This window comes from Heptranchias perlo, chromosome 5 (genome assembly GCF_035084215.1).
Source record: "Heptranchias perlo isolate sHepPer1 chromosome 5, sHepPer1.hap1, whole genome shotgun sequence".
In the NCBI taxonomy this organism is placed as follows: Eukaryota; Metazoa; Chordata; class Chondrichthyes; order Hexanchiformes; family Hexanchidae; genus Heptranchias; species Heptranchias perlo.
In genome coordinates, this window is record NC_090329.1 from 14,724,748 (window position 1) to 14,737,360 (window position 12,613).

Here is a 12,613-nt window from a genome sequence, read left to right on the forward strand (position 1 = left end):
TGTAGCATTATTAAAGTATGTAGTACATTCCATAAATTTCTGCTTTTTTAAAAACAATCTTTTAATAGTTTCCATAGATCCTGCCGAAGACTTGAGTAGGTATTGGAGCTTTACCAATTGTGCATCAATTAATATAAAAAGAAATCTAATCTGATTTTGCTTTAATGAACTATTGTGCAATTAGTTTTTTTATTCGTTCATGGGATGTGGGCGTCGCTGGCGAGGCCGGCATTTATTGCTCATCCTTAATTGCCCTTGAGAAGGTGGTGGTGAGCCGCCTTCTTGAATTAGTCTTACAGTATTGTGAAATTATTATTTGTGTTCATCCTAACTTTGAAGAAAGCCACATTAGGCCTGAAGTGAATTCCTATTCAGTTCAGTGTGTATTTAACGTTTATGTCCACAGGATCACAAGATACTTATGGATGAGAAAGGCCATTTGGCTCATCTTTAGTCCAGCCATCCAGAAAGAGCCTACGGTGTCCCCATTGCTACATCTAATTGTTTGTTAAATTATTCCAAGGTTTTTGTCTCCACTATGTTATCTAGATGCCCATTCTAAGGGTTGATTTCCCCTGTGAAAATGAAAGTCCTGCTATGAGCTCCAAAACTACCATTTACTGTTTTGAACCTGGGTCCCCTTGTCCTACTCTCTCAATTTAATTTAAAGAAATATTCCAGATTTACTTTTTTCATTTCCTTAACTACCTTGTATAAGATCAACCCTCTGAAGCCTCCTTTTCACACCGAGAAGCCTACGCTTGCTAGTTTTTCCAAATAACTCAGGCCCCTCACTTGTGGATCTTCTCTGCACTGCCTTCAGCACTTAAGAGCCTCCCTTGTTTCTTGGCTACCAGCTAGCAACAACTTGCATTTATATAGTGTCTTTGATGTAGTAAAACGTCACAAGGCACTTCACAGTGACATTATCAAGCAAAATTTGACACTGAGCCACATGAGATATTAGGACAGGTGACCAAACTTGGTCAAAGAGGTAGACTTTAAGGAGCTTCTTAAAGGAGGAAAGAGCGGTAGAGAGGTTTAGGGAGGGAATTCCAGAGCTTGTGACCAAGGCGGCTGAAGGCACAGCTGCCACTGGTGGCGTGATGAAAATTGGGGATGTGCAAAAGGCCAGAATTGGAGGAGCGCAGCAATCTCGGAGGGCTGTACAAAATTGGACACTACTTACTGTGGTCTGACTAGAGCGCCATATAGTTTTATCATGACTTCATCTGACTTGCATTCTACTGTTTTGGCTATCTAGTTTAACATTCTATTGTCTTTGCTGCTGTACATTAATAGAGTCTGGTCTACTAAGACTTCTGCATCTCTTCCAATTTCATCTATTGCTAGTTCAACGCCATTCATGGAGTACGTGTGTCACCCAGTTATCCTTCCCATATGCAGTGCTTGTGTTAAATTTCACCTGCCATTGTTCAGCCCACTCACGTTTTGTTTCCCTTGTTATGTAATTTTGAGGTTGTAAGTTAGAGAATCTAGTTTTGTGTGTTTTTGTTTCATATAAAATGTTCTTTTCTTAGTTTCATTGTTTCTTAGTTTGGAATGGTCCTCAGATTGGACCAATTTGCATTGAGTTTCTGAAATCAAGTCAGTGATGTAAATTCAAAACAGCAGTGGTACCCACACTAATCCTTGGGCAGCGCACTCAGTGCTTTTATTTCTCTTTCTTCCCCCCCCCCCCTCTCCCTCTACCACCCCCCCCCCCCCCAACCCCGGCCAAGCCATATGATGCCTCCGATCAGTATTCCATTTACTACCCTTCATCCAATTTCTCAAGACTGCTGCCAGAGAAAAAGATCATAGTAAATGTAGATTGGTATGGAGTCTGATATCCAGAGTATTTTTTTTTAAAAAACAAACAACTGTGCCAAGCTTGCAGAGATGAAAAATGGCTAGAGATGGTAGATTTTATTGCATTTAAAAAAAAAACTATGGAACGGTGAGAAGAAATGAACTAATTGCAATCTTGAAAAGAACATTTTTTGAGACAAGTGCAAATTTTGCCACTATAATTTTGATCCCATGATTGCCATTATTCCTAAAGCATAAACTATATGCTATTAGTCTTGCAGCCGGTTGAGTACTTTACATTTGTGCTTCGTATGGTAGGAATGAGTCATTCAGCTCATCCATTTCCCTGCCATTTGGGTCAATTTTCTGAGCCCACTTAGACCATTTACTTTCCTTGTTAGGACATTAAAGAGCTAGCCTTGTAAGTGTTTATAGCAATTGCCCATGTACATCTGGATTGTAGGAGTTCACTGTTTTTAGTATCTTTTTGTCTGATTTGAGCCAAAGCTTTCCATGAAATGCCACTTGCAGACACTCAACTTTTTGCATTAAGCATTTGTATAATTCTCCTATTTAAAATGAAGGTTTGATGTTCCACACTGTATTAGCTTTCATGCTTTCATTTTTGCTGTGTACTAATATAATTTTGCAGTTGCTGTCCGCGTTCCTGGAGTATGCATTGTTAATATGCGCTCTCCATTTTAGCAGCATCATTTATGTATACACCTAACAGTAGATCTCATCATGATATATAATGCTGCTTGTGTTCATTCTACTTGTGCATATTTCTGCCTTTACGGGTACAAAATTAGGAAGAATGATGATGGAAGAAAGTTTGGTAGTACCTCAGTGTAAATTGCCTAAATTACCATTGCATTTAAAATGTGCAACTAAGATCATTAAAAGAATAAGGGAGACCGTTTCAAGGTAGCGACCCCAGTTTTGTGTGTTTGTTTTACATAAAACTTTTTAAAAAAAATATCATTGTTTCTTAGAATTGAATCAGTGCACTAAGTTGCCCTGTTTAGGAGCACCTGTTTCAAGCACTGAATGCAACTTACAGCTGGCACCATTTTAATGAAAGCTGCCCTATATTAGGATTCCATGTTTGGAGATCAGCTTTTATAGACTAGTGAGTAGAGGGAAAAAGTTAATAAAGGTAAGTGGGAGCTGTAAATTTTAGGACTTTCATGTATGCAAATTAGTGTTCCACCCCCAGAAATGATTTTTTGGGTGCAGCAGAAATTAGATTGAAAGAACATTGCACCTGGAATTTTAATTTGCTGTTTTTTCAAAGATATTGAGACCTGTTGCATAGAATTTACAGCACAGAAACAGGCCACTCGGCTCAACTGGTTTATGTTCCACACAAGCCTCCTCCCACCCTACTTCATCCAACCCAGCTTCCCTGCATGATGATTTCAAGGGACACAAAAACTCTATTTTGGTGCTTAATCATTGCCTGGTCGAAGAAATGCAGTATAGCACGACAGTTCTACCTGAGTACCACTGTCTGCATTCTTTTCTTTATGCTGCTCACCAACTGACACAGCTCCTTGTTACTGTTTTTTTTAAAAATCCCATCTCTTGAATTGCAGTGTATTTTCCTGTCACCAATCAGAAGAAAAGGTTTGGTGGAGAGCACAGGTTACTCACACACTCCCAATTCTATACTAGTGATTGAAGCACTGAACTGCTTTGTCAATATGTCTAGGATATTAGCCTCCCTTTGTAATAGATAATTGACATACGACCAGTGCTATGTTCGCTATCTTTTTTTGAATGTGTTCAATTTCTTTGTCTTTATGCAAGTATGGTGATCAAAACTGGGCACGACATTCCATGCATCTGTAACTACCGTGGATTCTGTAGATGTTTGTGCATCTCATAGTAATTGGTAGCATGTAATATAGTTATTTTAATATTTGGCTAATTAGAGTGCACAAATGACCCTTTTTTGTTTGTTCTTTGGGATGTGGGCATTACTGGTAAGGCAGCATTTATTGCTAATCCTTGGTTGGTCTGAGGGCATTAAGAATCAGTCATGTAGTGTGGGACTGGAGTCATGTGGGCCAGACCGGGTAGGGATGTCAGGTTCCCTTCCCTGAACAAGATCTAAAAAAAAGAATGAACTTGCATTTATATAGCGGCTTTCACAACCGTAGGACGTCCCAAAGCGCTTCACAGTACTTTTGAAGTGTAGCCACTGTTGTAATGTAGGAAATGTGGCAGCCAATTTGCACACAGCAAGGTCCCACAAACAGCAACGAGATGATGACCAGATAATCGGTTTTAGTGATATTGGTTGAGGGATAAATATTGCGCAGGACACCAGGGAGAACTCCTCTGCTCTTTTTAGAATAGTTTACCCGAGAGGGCAGATGGGGCCTCTGTTTAATGTCTCATCCGAAAGTTGGAACCTCTGACAGTGCAGCACTCCCTCAGTACTGCACTGAAGTGTCAGTCTAAATTATGTGCTCAAGTCTCTGGAGTGGGACTTGAACCCACAATTTTCAGACTCTGAATCAATTGATAATGCTGACACAAGGCTGATTAGTGAGCCAGTTGGGTTTTTACAACAATCTGGCCGCCTTCTTGGTCATTTTTTTCGGGTGCTAGGCCACAAATTACCAGCTTTATGAAATTGTGGGATTTGAACTCGCAACCTCTGGATCCAGTATTGTAATCGCTAGGCTACACATTCCATGCTAGCAATATACACCTAAATATTTTGTCAGGTTTTGGATCACTGCTATCCCAAAAAGCATAGAATCTGGTAATCCTGTGTTCAAAATCTTTTTTTTGTCAGTATTTTTGCTGCCATTAGATCTGATGTGGTGCTCTGCATGGATTCCTTTGTGTCGTTCTGTATTGTTTTGAATAGCTATAGTGTATTCTGCTTTTAAAATTGGTGAAGGCAATCTGTGCATCTATTTCCTACATGTGCCGATAAGTAACAGATGCAGTCTCTTAATAGAAAAGTTATATTCACCCATGGCTTAACATCTGTGTAGATTTTCCTGAATGATTCATCACAGTTGGTGGGCAATGGTGTGTTACACCTGTATCTGTTGCATGCTTGATTGTAACATTGAATATTACTTTTCATTTGAAACTAATTTTTAATTGTCCCATTTAAAATCTGTTCTTTTGTAACATTTAATTGGTCGAAGTGAATTATTTTAAGTCACTTGTTTCTGTTTTTATCAGTGCACTGAAAGATTAAAGTTTAAAGCTGAGCAGTTAATTGAGCCAGCTAGATATTTTAGTTTGAAGGAATGCTAGTTGGGACAAATTTGCGTTCTTGGTTGAGTCACTAGGTGGAGTGTCTTCTGATACCTGCAGATTGAGAGGAGACAGTCATATCTTGGAGTTCCTGCTGGAACAGTGTTAGTGGTATTCATGAAGAACGCTGGACTGGATGAATCAGAACCCAGTTGAAGGGTTTGTGTGGGATTCAGAAGACTACCTGGAGAAGAGAAACTGCCTCTGCCCCATGTAAATGTTTTTCAGGCTATGTTGATTAAATGGAGTTGTTTTGTATCTCCAAACATAATTGCTATTCTCTTGTTACAGCCTTGTACTCCATCATCCTGTTCTGTGTCTTCCTGTGGATCCCGTTTGTCTACTTCTACTATGAAGAGAAAGAGGAGGATGATCCCAATAAATGTTCTGTAAGTTCCTGCAAAACACTAAAATAAGGATTCTAGGCTTTCGACATGGTGTAATGATGTGACCTCGTTGCTCAGCATCATACTACTACTTAGTCACCGTGATGCTAGTTGGGGCTGAGATGCAATCACGTGTCTCCCTCAGCAAAGGTTTCTCTGCTTTGTAGTAGTTGAATAGAGTACTCCTGAACTGGAATACAGCTGTGCGCATTCACATTTCTATAACTTGTTATATTATGTTGGCAGCAGCATCTGCTACTAATGAGAGGTTTACTCTTCTGTGCATCAGAATGAGTTCTGTTGGGTATTCAAGGAGAAACATCCTTCATGTGGGAAAGGAAGAAATGTCTCCTTGATAGATGACTCCTACAATCCATCATTGTTGCAAATTGAAATAGCATTTTCTTAGCTATAGGAGGCAGCTGCACTTCATTTATTATTTTGTGCATTGAATACATAAAGGTTTAAGAAATGGGATGTGATCTGTTTTTTCATAGGCTACTGTGAAATTGTGCTCTGAACCAATATTAGTGAAAATAATAAAGCCTCTAACATTCTAGGTGGAACATAGTTCAAGTTTCAAGAAAAGCCCCCCAACTCTATAGCAACAGAGCCAAAATTCACTCTGAATATTGAATAGAACTGAACGTAGGCACCTTGCGTTGATAACACAACACTCCTTTTTCACCAAGTACCTTTATGACCATTTAAACATTAATTATGTCAGATATCTACTTCCCCCTGCCCACTGTAATCCCAGCTGCAGACTTTCTGGACTAGTGCACCATATTGTCTAGATTGGGGTGTCCAAACGGTTACATGTGGGCTGTGTGGTGTCTGAGTCTGACAATCTGGAAGAACAGAACACATCTGATTTCAAAGCCCAACCAACTCAGTCCTATTTGTGTTTGTATTTGTTCTTTGCTGATTTTGACCTGTTTGAATTTTGTGGGCCTGGAGGTTTGTAAGTAGCTTTTCTTGGTGCTGTTGCTTCAATGGTGGATTAAATCCTAAATTAGAATACCTAAATCTGTTAGTATCGGCAACTTCAGATATATACTGATAGATTGATTTTAAACTTTGTATATATATATGGCCTCTGTGACTTCATGTTACAAACCTATGCACTCCACAGAGAAAAAACTTGGACATCTCGGATCGAGATTTGAAACAGTCTTAAAAGAACAGTATTTTTTAAAAGCTAGGTACCATGGATTGTCCAGGCAATGGGATCAGGCCACAGCCTAATGGAGATGGAGCTACAGCATGCTTATTACTTTATACATATTAAATAGTGACCCTAGCAGCTATCAAATTAACTTTTTTAAAATTAATTACCAAATACATGATAGAATCATAATATTAGTTGAAGAATTTAGGTTTTGAAAGGGGCAATATAGTGAAAACTTTCATAACTGTCAAAAGTATTGCTGTTTTAAAAGCTCAAGGGGACATGAGATTGCTTTGGCAGATAAGGCAAAGGAGAATCCAAAGAGCTTCTACAAATACATAAAGGGCAAAAGAGTAACTAGGGAGAGAGTAAGGCCTCTTAAGGATCAACAAGGTCATCTATGTGCGGAACCACAAGAGATGGGTGAGATCCTGAATGAATATTTCACATCGGTATTTACGGTTGAGAAAGGCATGGATGTTAGGGAACTTGGGGAAATAAATAGTGATGTCTTGAGTGTACATATTACAGAGAGGGAGGTGCTGGACGTCTTGACGCGCATCAAGGTAGATAAATCTCCGGGACCTGATGAAATGTATCCCAGGATGTTATGGGAGGTTAGGGAGGAAATTGCGGGTCCCCTAGCAGAGATATTTGAATCATCGACAGCTACAGGTGAGGTGCCTGAAGATTGGAGGGTAGCAAATGTTGTGCCTTTGTTTAAGAAGGGCGGCAGGGAAAAGCCTGGGAACTACAGACCGGTGAGCCTGACATCTGTAGTGGGTAAGTTGTTAGAGGGTATTCTGAGAGACAGGATCTACAGGCATTTGGAGAGGCAGGGACTGATTAGGAACAGTCAGCATGGTTTTGTGAGAGGAAAATCATGTCTCACAAATTTGATTGAGTTTTTTGAAGGGGTAACCAAGAAGATAGATGAGGGCTGTGCAGTAGACGTGGTCTACATGGACTTTAGCAAAGCGTTTGACAAGGTACCGCATGGCAGGTTGTTACATAAGGTTAAATCTCACGGGATCCAAGGTGAGGTAGCCAATTGGATACAAAATTGGCTTGACGACAGAAGACAGAGGGTGGTTGTAGAGGGTTGTTTTTCAAATTGGAGGCCTGTGTCCAGCGGTGTGCCTCAGGGATCGGTGCTGGGTCCGCTGTTATTTGTTATTTATATTAATGATTTGGATGAGAATTTAGGAGGCATGGTTAGTAAGTTTGCAGATGACACCAAGATTGGTGGCATTGTGGACAGTGAAGAAGGTTATCTAGGATTGCAACGGGATCTTGATAAATTGGGCCAGTGGGCCGATGAATGGCAGATGGAGTTTAATTTAGATAAATGTGAGGTGATGCATTTTGGTAGATCGAATCGGGCCAGGACCTACTCCGTTAATGGTAGGGCGTTGGGGAGAATTATAGAACAAAGAGATCTAGGAGTACAGGTTCATAGCTCCTTGAAAGTGGAGTCACAGGTGGATAGGGTGGTGAAGAAGGCATTCGGCATGCTTGGTTTCATTGGTCAGAACATTGAATACAGGAGTTGGGATGTTTTGTTGAAGTTGTACAGGACATTAGTAAGGCCACACTTGGAATACTGTGTACAGTTCTGGTCACCCTATTATAGAAAGGATATTATTAAACTGGAAAGAGTGCAGAAAAGATTTACTAGGATGCTACCGGGACTTGATGGTTTGACTTATAGGGAGAGGTTGGATAGACTGGGACTTTTTTCCCTGGAGAGTAGGAGGTTAAGGGGTGATCTTATAGAAGTCTATAAAATAATGAGGGGCATAGATAAGGTAGATAGTCAAAATCTTTTCCCAAAGGTAGGGGAGTCTATAACGAGGGGACATAGATTTAAGGTGAGAGGGAAGAGATACAAAAGGGTCCAGGGGGCAATTTTTTCACTCAAAGGGTGGTGAGTGTCTGGAACGAGCTGCCAGAGGCAGTAGTAGAGGCGGGTACAATTTTGTCTTTTAAAACGCATTTGGATAGTTACATAGGTAAGATGGGTATAGAGGGATATGGGCCAAGTGCAGGCAATTGGGACCAGCTTAGTGGTATAAACTGGGCGACATGGACATGTTGGGCCGAAGGACCTGTTTCCATGTTGTAAACTTCTATGACTCTATGACTCAACAGTGCTGTTAAATCAGTTACTACCACTGGTCTTTGCACTGTTTCTAGTACAGCGATAGCTGTGTTAGTAAACCGATTGTACCTAGCCATCTATATATGGATTACAACCTTAGAAATGGACGTCAGACTGCAGCTGCAACTCATTTAGCCATCTTAAGTTGTCAAAAACAGTGATACTATGGTGATAGGAATGCTGTTTTTTGATTTTTCTTTTCTAAAGGAGATTTACTTCGAGAATTGACATGCCAGGTATTCTGTATCTAGGCCTTAAGGTCCATTCCTTTTCACCTTGCCAAGTTGTACCTGCAGCTATTAAAAATCGGATATATGCAACTCTCACTTATGATTGATGTTGATATTGACATTAATTGCTTCTGTTCTTTTCAGCAAGTGAAGAATGCACTGAAGTATACCATGGGTTTTGTGATTGTCTGTTCCATCCTTCTCTTAATTGGGTAAGTTTATCTGAATAAAAGGCAAAGTTTTTGTTTGCTGTGTGGGTGGTGTATTCATGTTCAAAATGCCAAATTTCTATCTAAATAGTGTGTTCTATAATTTATCCTCTCTTCCCACCCCCCAAACACCCCAACAATCACACATTTAACGTCTTAGGGTGCATTTAGACTATAATTACAGCATCTGTGCAAAGCAAAACTACAAAACTTACATTTATGCAGTGCCTTTTTACATACTCAGGATTTGCCCAAAGTGTTTAATGAGCAATGAATTACTTTTGAAGTGCAGTCACTGATGTTGACAAAAGTAGTAGCTAATTTGTTCACAGCAAGGTTCCACAAACAAAATCAGATAATTTGTTTTCATAGAATAGAATCATAGAATCTTACAGCACAGGAGGAGGACATTCAGCCCATCGTGCCAGTACCGGCTTTTTGCCAGTGCAATCAAATTAGTCCCACTGTTTCCCCGTAGCACTACAAATTTTTCCTTTTTAAATATATATCCAATATCCCTTTCAGGCAGTGTAGTCCAGATCATCATAACTCGCTACGTAAAAAAAATTCTCCTCATCTCTCCTTGGTTCTTTTGCCAATTATCTTAAATCTGTGTCCTCTGGTTATCAACCCTCCTGCCAATGGAAACAGCTTTTTTTTTTTGCAGTGGTATTCATTGAGAGAGCTCTGTTAGCCGGGACACTGGCAGAACTCCCTGCTCGTCATCAAATTGTGCCTACTGAGTGGGAAGACAAGGGTCTTAGTATAATGCTTCATTTGAAAGATAACACCTCCACAATGGCGTACTCGCTCAGTACTGCGCTGAGTTATGTGTTCAAATCCAATATATAGAGGAAACAGGGTGGGGGCTCAGTGATGGATAACACCAAGTGATTTCAGAATCTGTAAGCCCAAAACTGAGTGACTTTCAAAGACAGAATTTAGCTAGATCAAAAGCGAAATACTGCGGATCCTGAAAATCTGACATAAATACAGAAAATACTGGAGAAGCTCAGCAAGTCAGGCAGCATCTGTGGAGAAAGAAACAGAGTTAATGTTTCAGATCAAAGACCTTTCATCAGAACTGGAAGTTGAAGTTTTTAAGGAAGTACAGAGCCAGGGAAAGGGGAGGAAAGAACAAAGGGGAAGGTCTGTAATAGGGTAGAGTGTAAGAGTGATTAATTGACAAAAGGGATGATGGTGCAAGGCAAGGAGGTGGTAATGGGACAAGTTAAGAAACAAAAGATCTGTCTAGAGGAGCAACAGCAGAACCATTACCAGCAGCTGCTGTCCAAAAAAAAATTAGGAACAGTGGTTATGACCTGAAGTTATTGAAATCAGTGTTGAGTCCAGAAGGTTGTAAAGTGCCTAAACGAAAGATGAGGTGCTGTTCCTCGAGCTTCTGTTGAACTTCATTGGAATAGTGTAAGAGGCCGAGGGCAGAGAGGTCAGAGTGGGAGTGGGATAGGGAATTAAAGTGGCAAGCAACCAGCAGGTCACGGTCGCGCTTGCGGACTGAGCAGAGGTGTTCAGCAAAGCGGTCACCTAATCTGTGTTTGATCTCCCCGATGTAGAGACTGCATTGTGAGCAGCGAATAGTGTACTAAATTGAAAGAAGTACAAGTAAACCGCTGTTTCACCTGGAAGGAGTGTTTGAGGCCCTGAACAGCAGGAAGGGAGGAGATGAAAGGGCAGATGTTGCATCTGCGCTTGCACAGGAAGGAGTTGGGGGTGATGGAAAAGTGGACCAGGGTGTCGCGGAGGGAGCGGTCCCTTCGGAATGCTGGGATGGGAGGGGAAGATGTGTTTGGTGGTGGGATCGTGCTAGAGATGGTGGAGGATGATGGGGTGGAAGGTGAGGTCAAGGGGGTCCCTATCGTGGTTCTGGGAGGAAAGGGAAGGGGTGAGGGCAGAGGTGCAGGATGTAGGACGAACATGGTCGGGGGACCTGTCAACTACAGTGAAGGGGAATCCTCGGTTGAGGAAAAAGAAAAACATATCTGAAGCACTGGTGTGGAAGGTGGCGTCGTCAGAACAGTTGCGACGGAGACAGAGAAACTGGGAGAAGGGAATAGGGTCCTTACAGGATTTATCTGATCACCTATTAAATTCTGTTGTGTATATTCAATGGGGTCATGGAATGAAGCTCAGAAGAGGGAAAGTGATCAGACTGTTTAAATCAGAGTGGCTGTGGAATGTGTGGAGCAGAGTGCTCAGAGAGGCAGACCATGTCAGCAACTGCAAGAGTGAGCATGATAAATTTTGGAGAAATAAATGATTGAGCAGTATGAGAGATAGAGGCTAGTATAGAATTTTTGAATTTTGGGACCTGCCCGATGGTCTCTTGTCCTGTACATTCTTCTGTTCTTGTACCACGTGGTGACTAAAGGCTGAGTCAACACCATGGCTTTATTAAAATTTTGTAATGTAAATCTGGAGCTGGGGCCTGACGAGACGATGTGGATTTCTTCTTCTCCCGGATACAGCTAACACTGCTCAGAAACAAATCCAAGGAGGTAACTACTTCTTATCTTCCTTCATCCTTCAGCACCCCATCCTGGGGAAGTGCCTGGCTGCTCTTAGTCTGCCCACTGCAGCAGTGCAGCTGAGATCAAGAATTTGGAAGCTCAAGGATTGTAGGTGTGAACGTACCGCAGATATGTGAAACCCTAATTATCTATCTTTGGGCTCAAGCGCTAGACTTGTTGTCCTACTTTGCATTCCTTTTCATTCCTTTTTCTCTTGCAGCAATATTGATTAGTGCTGATATAAGACTATTGTGTTCATACTAGCTGCTGCAGCTGTTTCTTCTCTCCCCCCCCCCCCCCCCACCACCAAAAGAAGGTACAGTAAAACTGTTCAAGATTGTGCTATGTTGCAACCCTTTTATTAAAAACAAGTTTTATTGAGGTTTATTTATTTGTCTACTGACAAATGTGTTACAATTTATTTAAAATAACAATGAAACTGTACCAAACATGCAACCATGCAAATTCCTACCATGACAGTAGTCAGTAGCATTTGTAGGAGATATCTGTGTCAATAACGCAGTGAGTAGGGACACAATACTAAATGGATATGCCTCAAGTACAGACCAGGATTATCCAAACCAAATTATCCTAAACATTGAAATAGAGAAACGGTTCCTTGGGCAAATATGAATCTGCAGGATCCAAGAATACAAAGTAAAAAAAAACCATAGCTACTGGCTGCAGAGGTTGGGTAATTTTACTAAATAATAAATACACAGAAAATAAAAATCCACCCAAAAAAGGAAAGAGGGAAAATTGGAATAAAAGTTAAACAACTCTTGTCTGTACGCCTACCTTTCCCAGTATTTCTCTGATCAAATATTGTTG

General features: G+C 40.8%; 1 protein-coding gene across 1 annotated transcript in view; it reads left to right on the forward strand.

Annotated features, from left to right (window-relative positions):
- lmbrd1 (LMBR1 domain containing 1) overlaps positions 1-12,613 on the forward strand; it is a 212,174-nt gene that overhangs the window by 61,607 nt on the left and 137,954 nt on the right. Inside the window, exons 4-5 of the mRNA XM_067984036.1 lie at positions 5,389-5,486; positions 9,190-9,257. Of these exons, the coding sequence (XP_067840137.1) occupies positions 5,389-5,486; positions 9,190-9,257 (166 nt within the window). The remainder of the gene's footprint in view (positions 1-5,388; positions 5,487-9,189; positions 9,258-12,613) is intronic.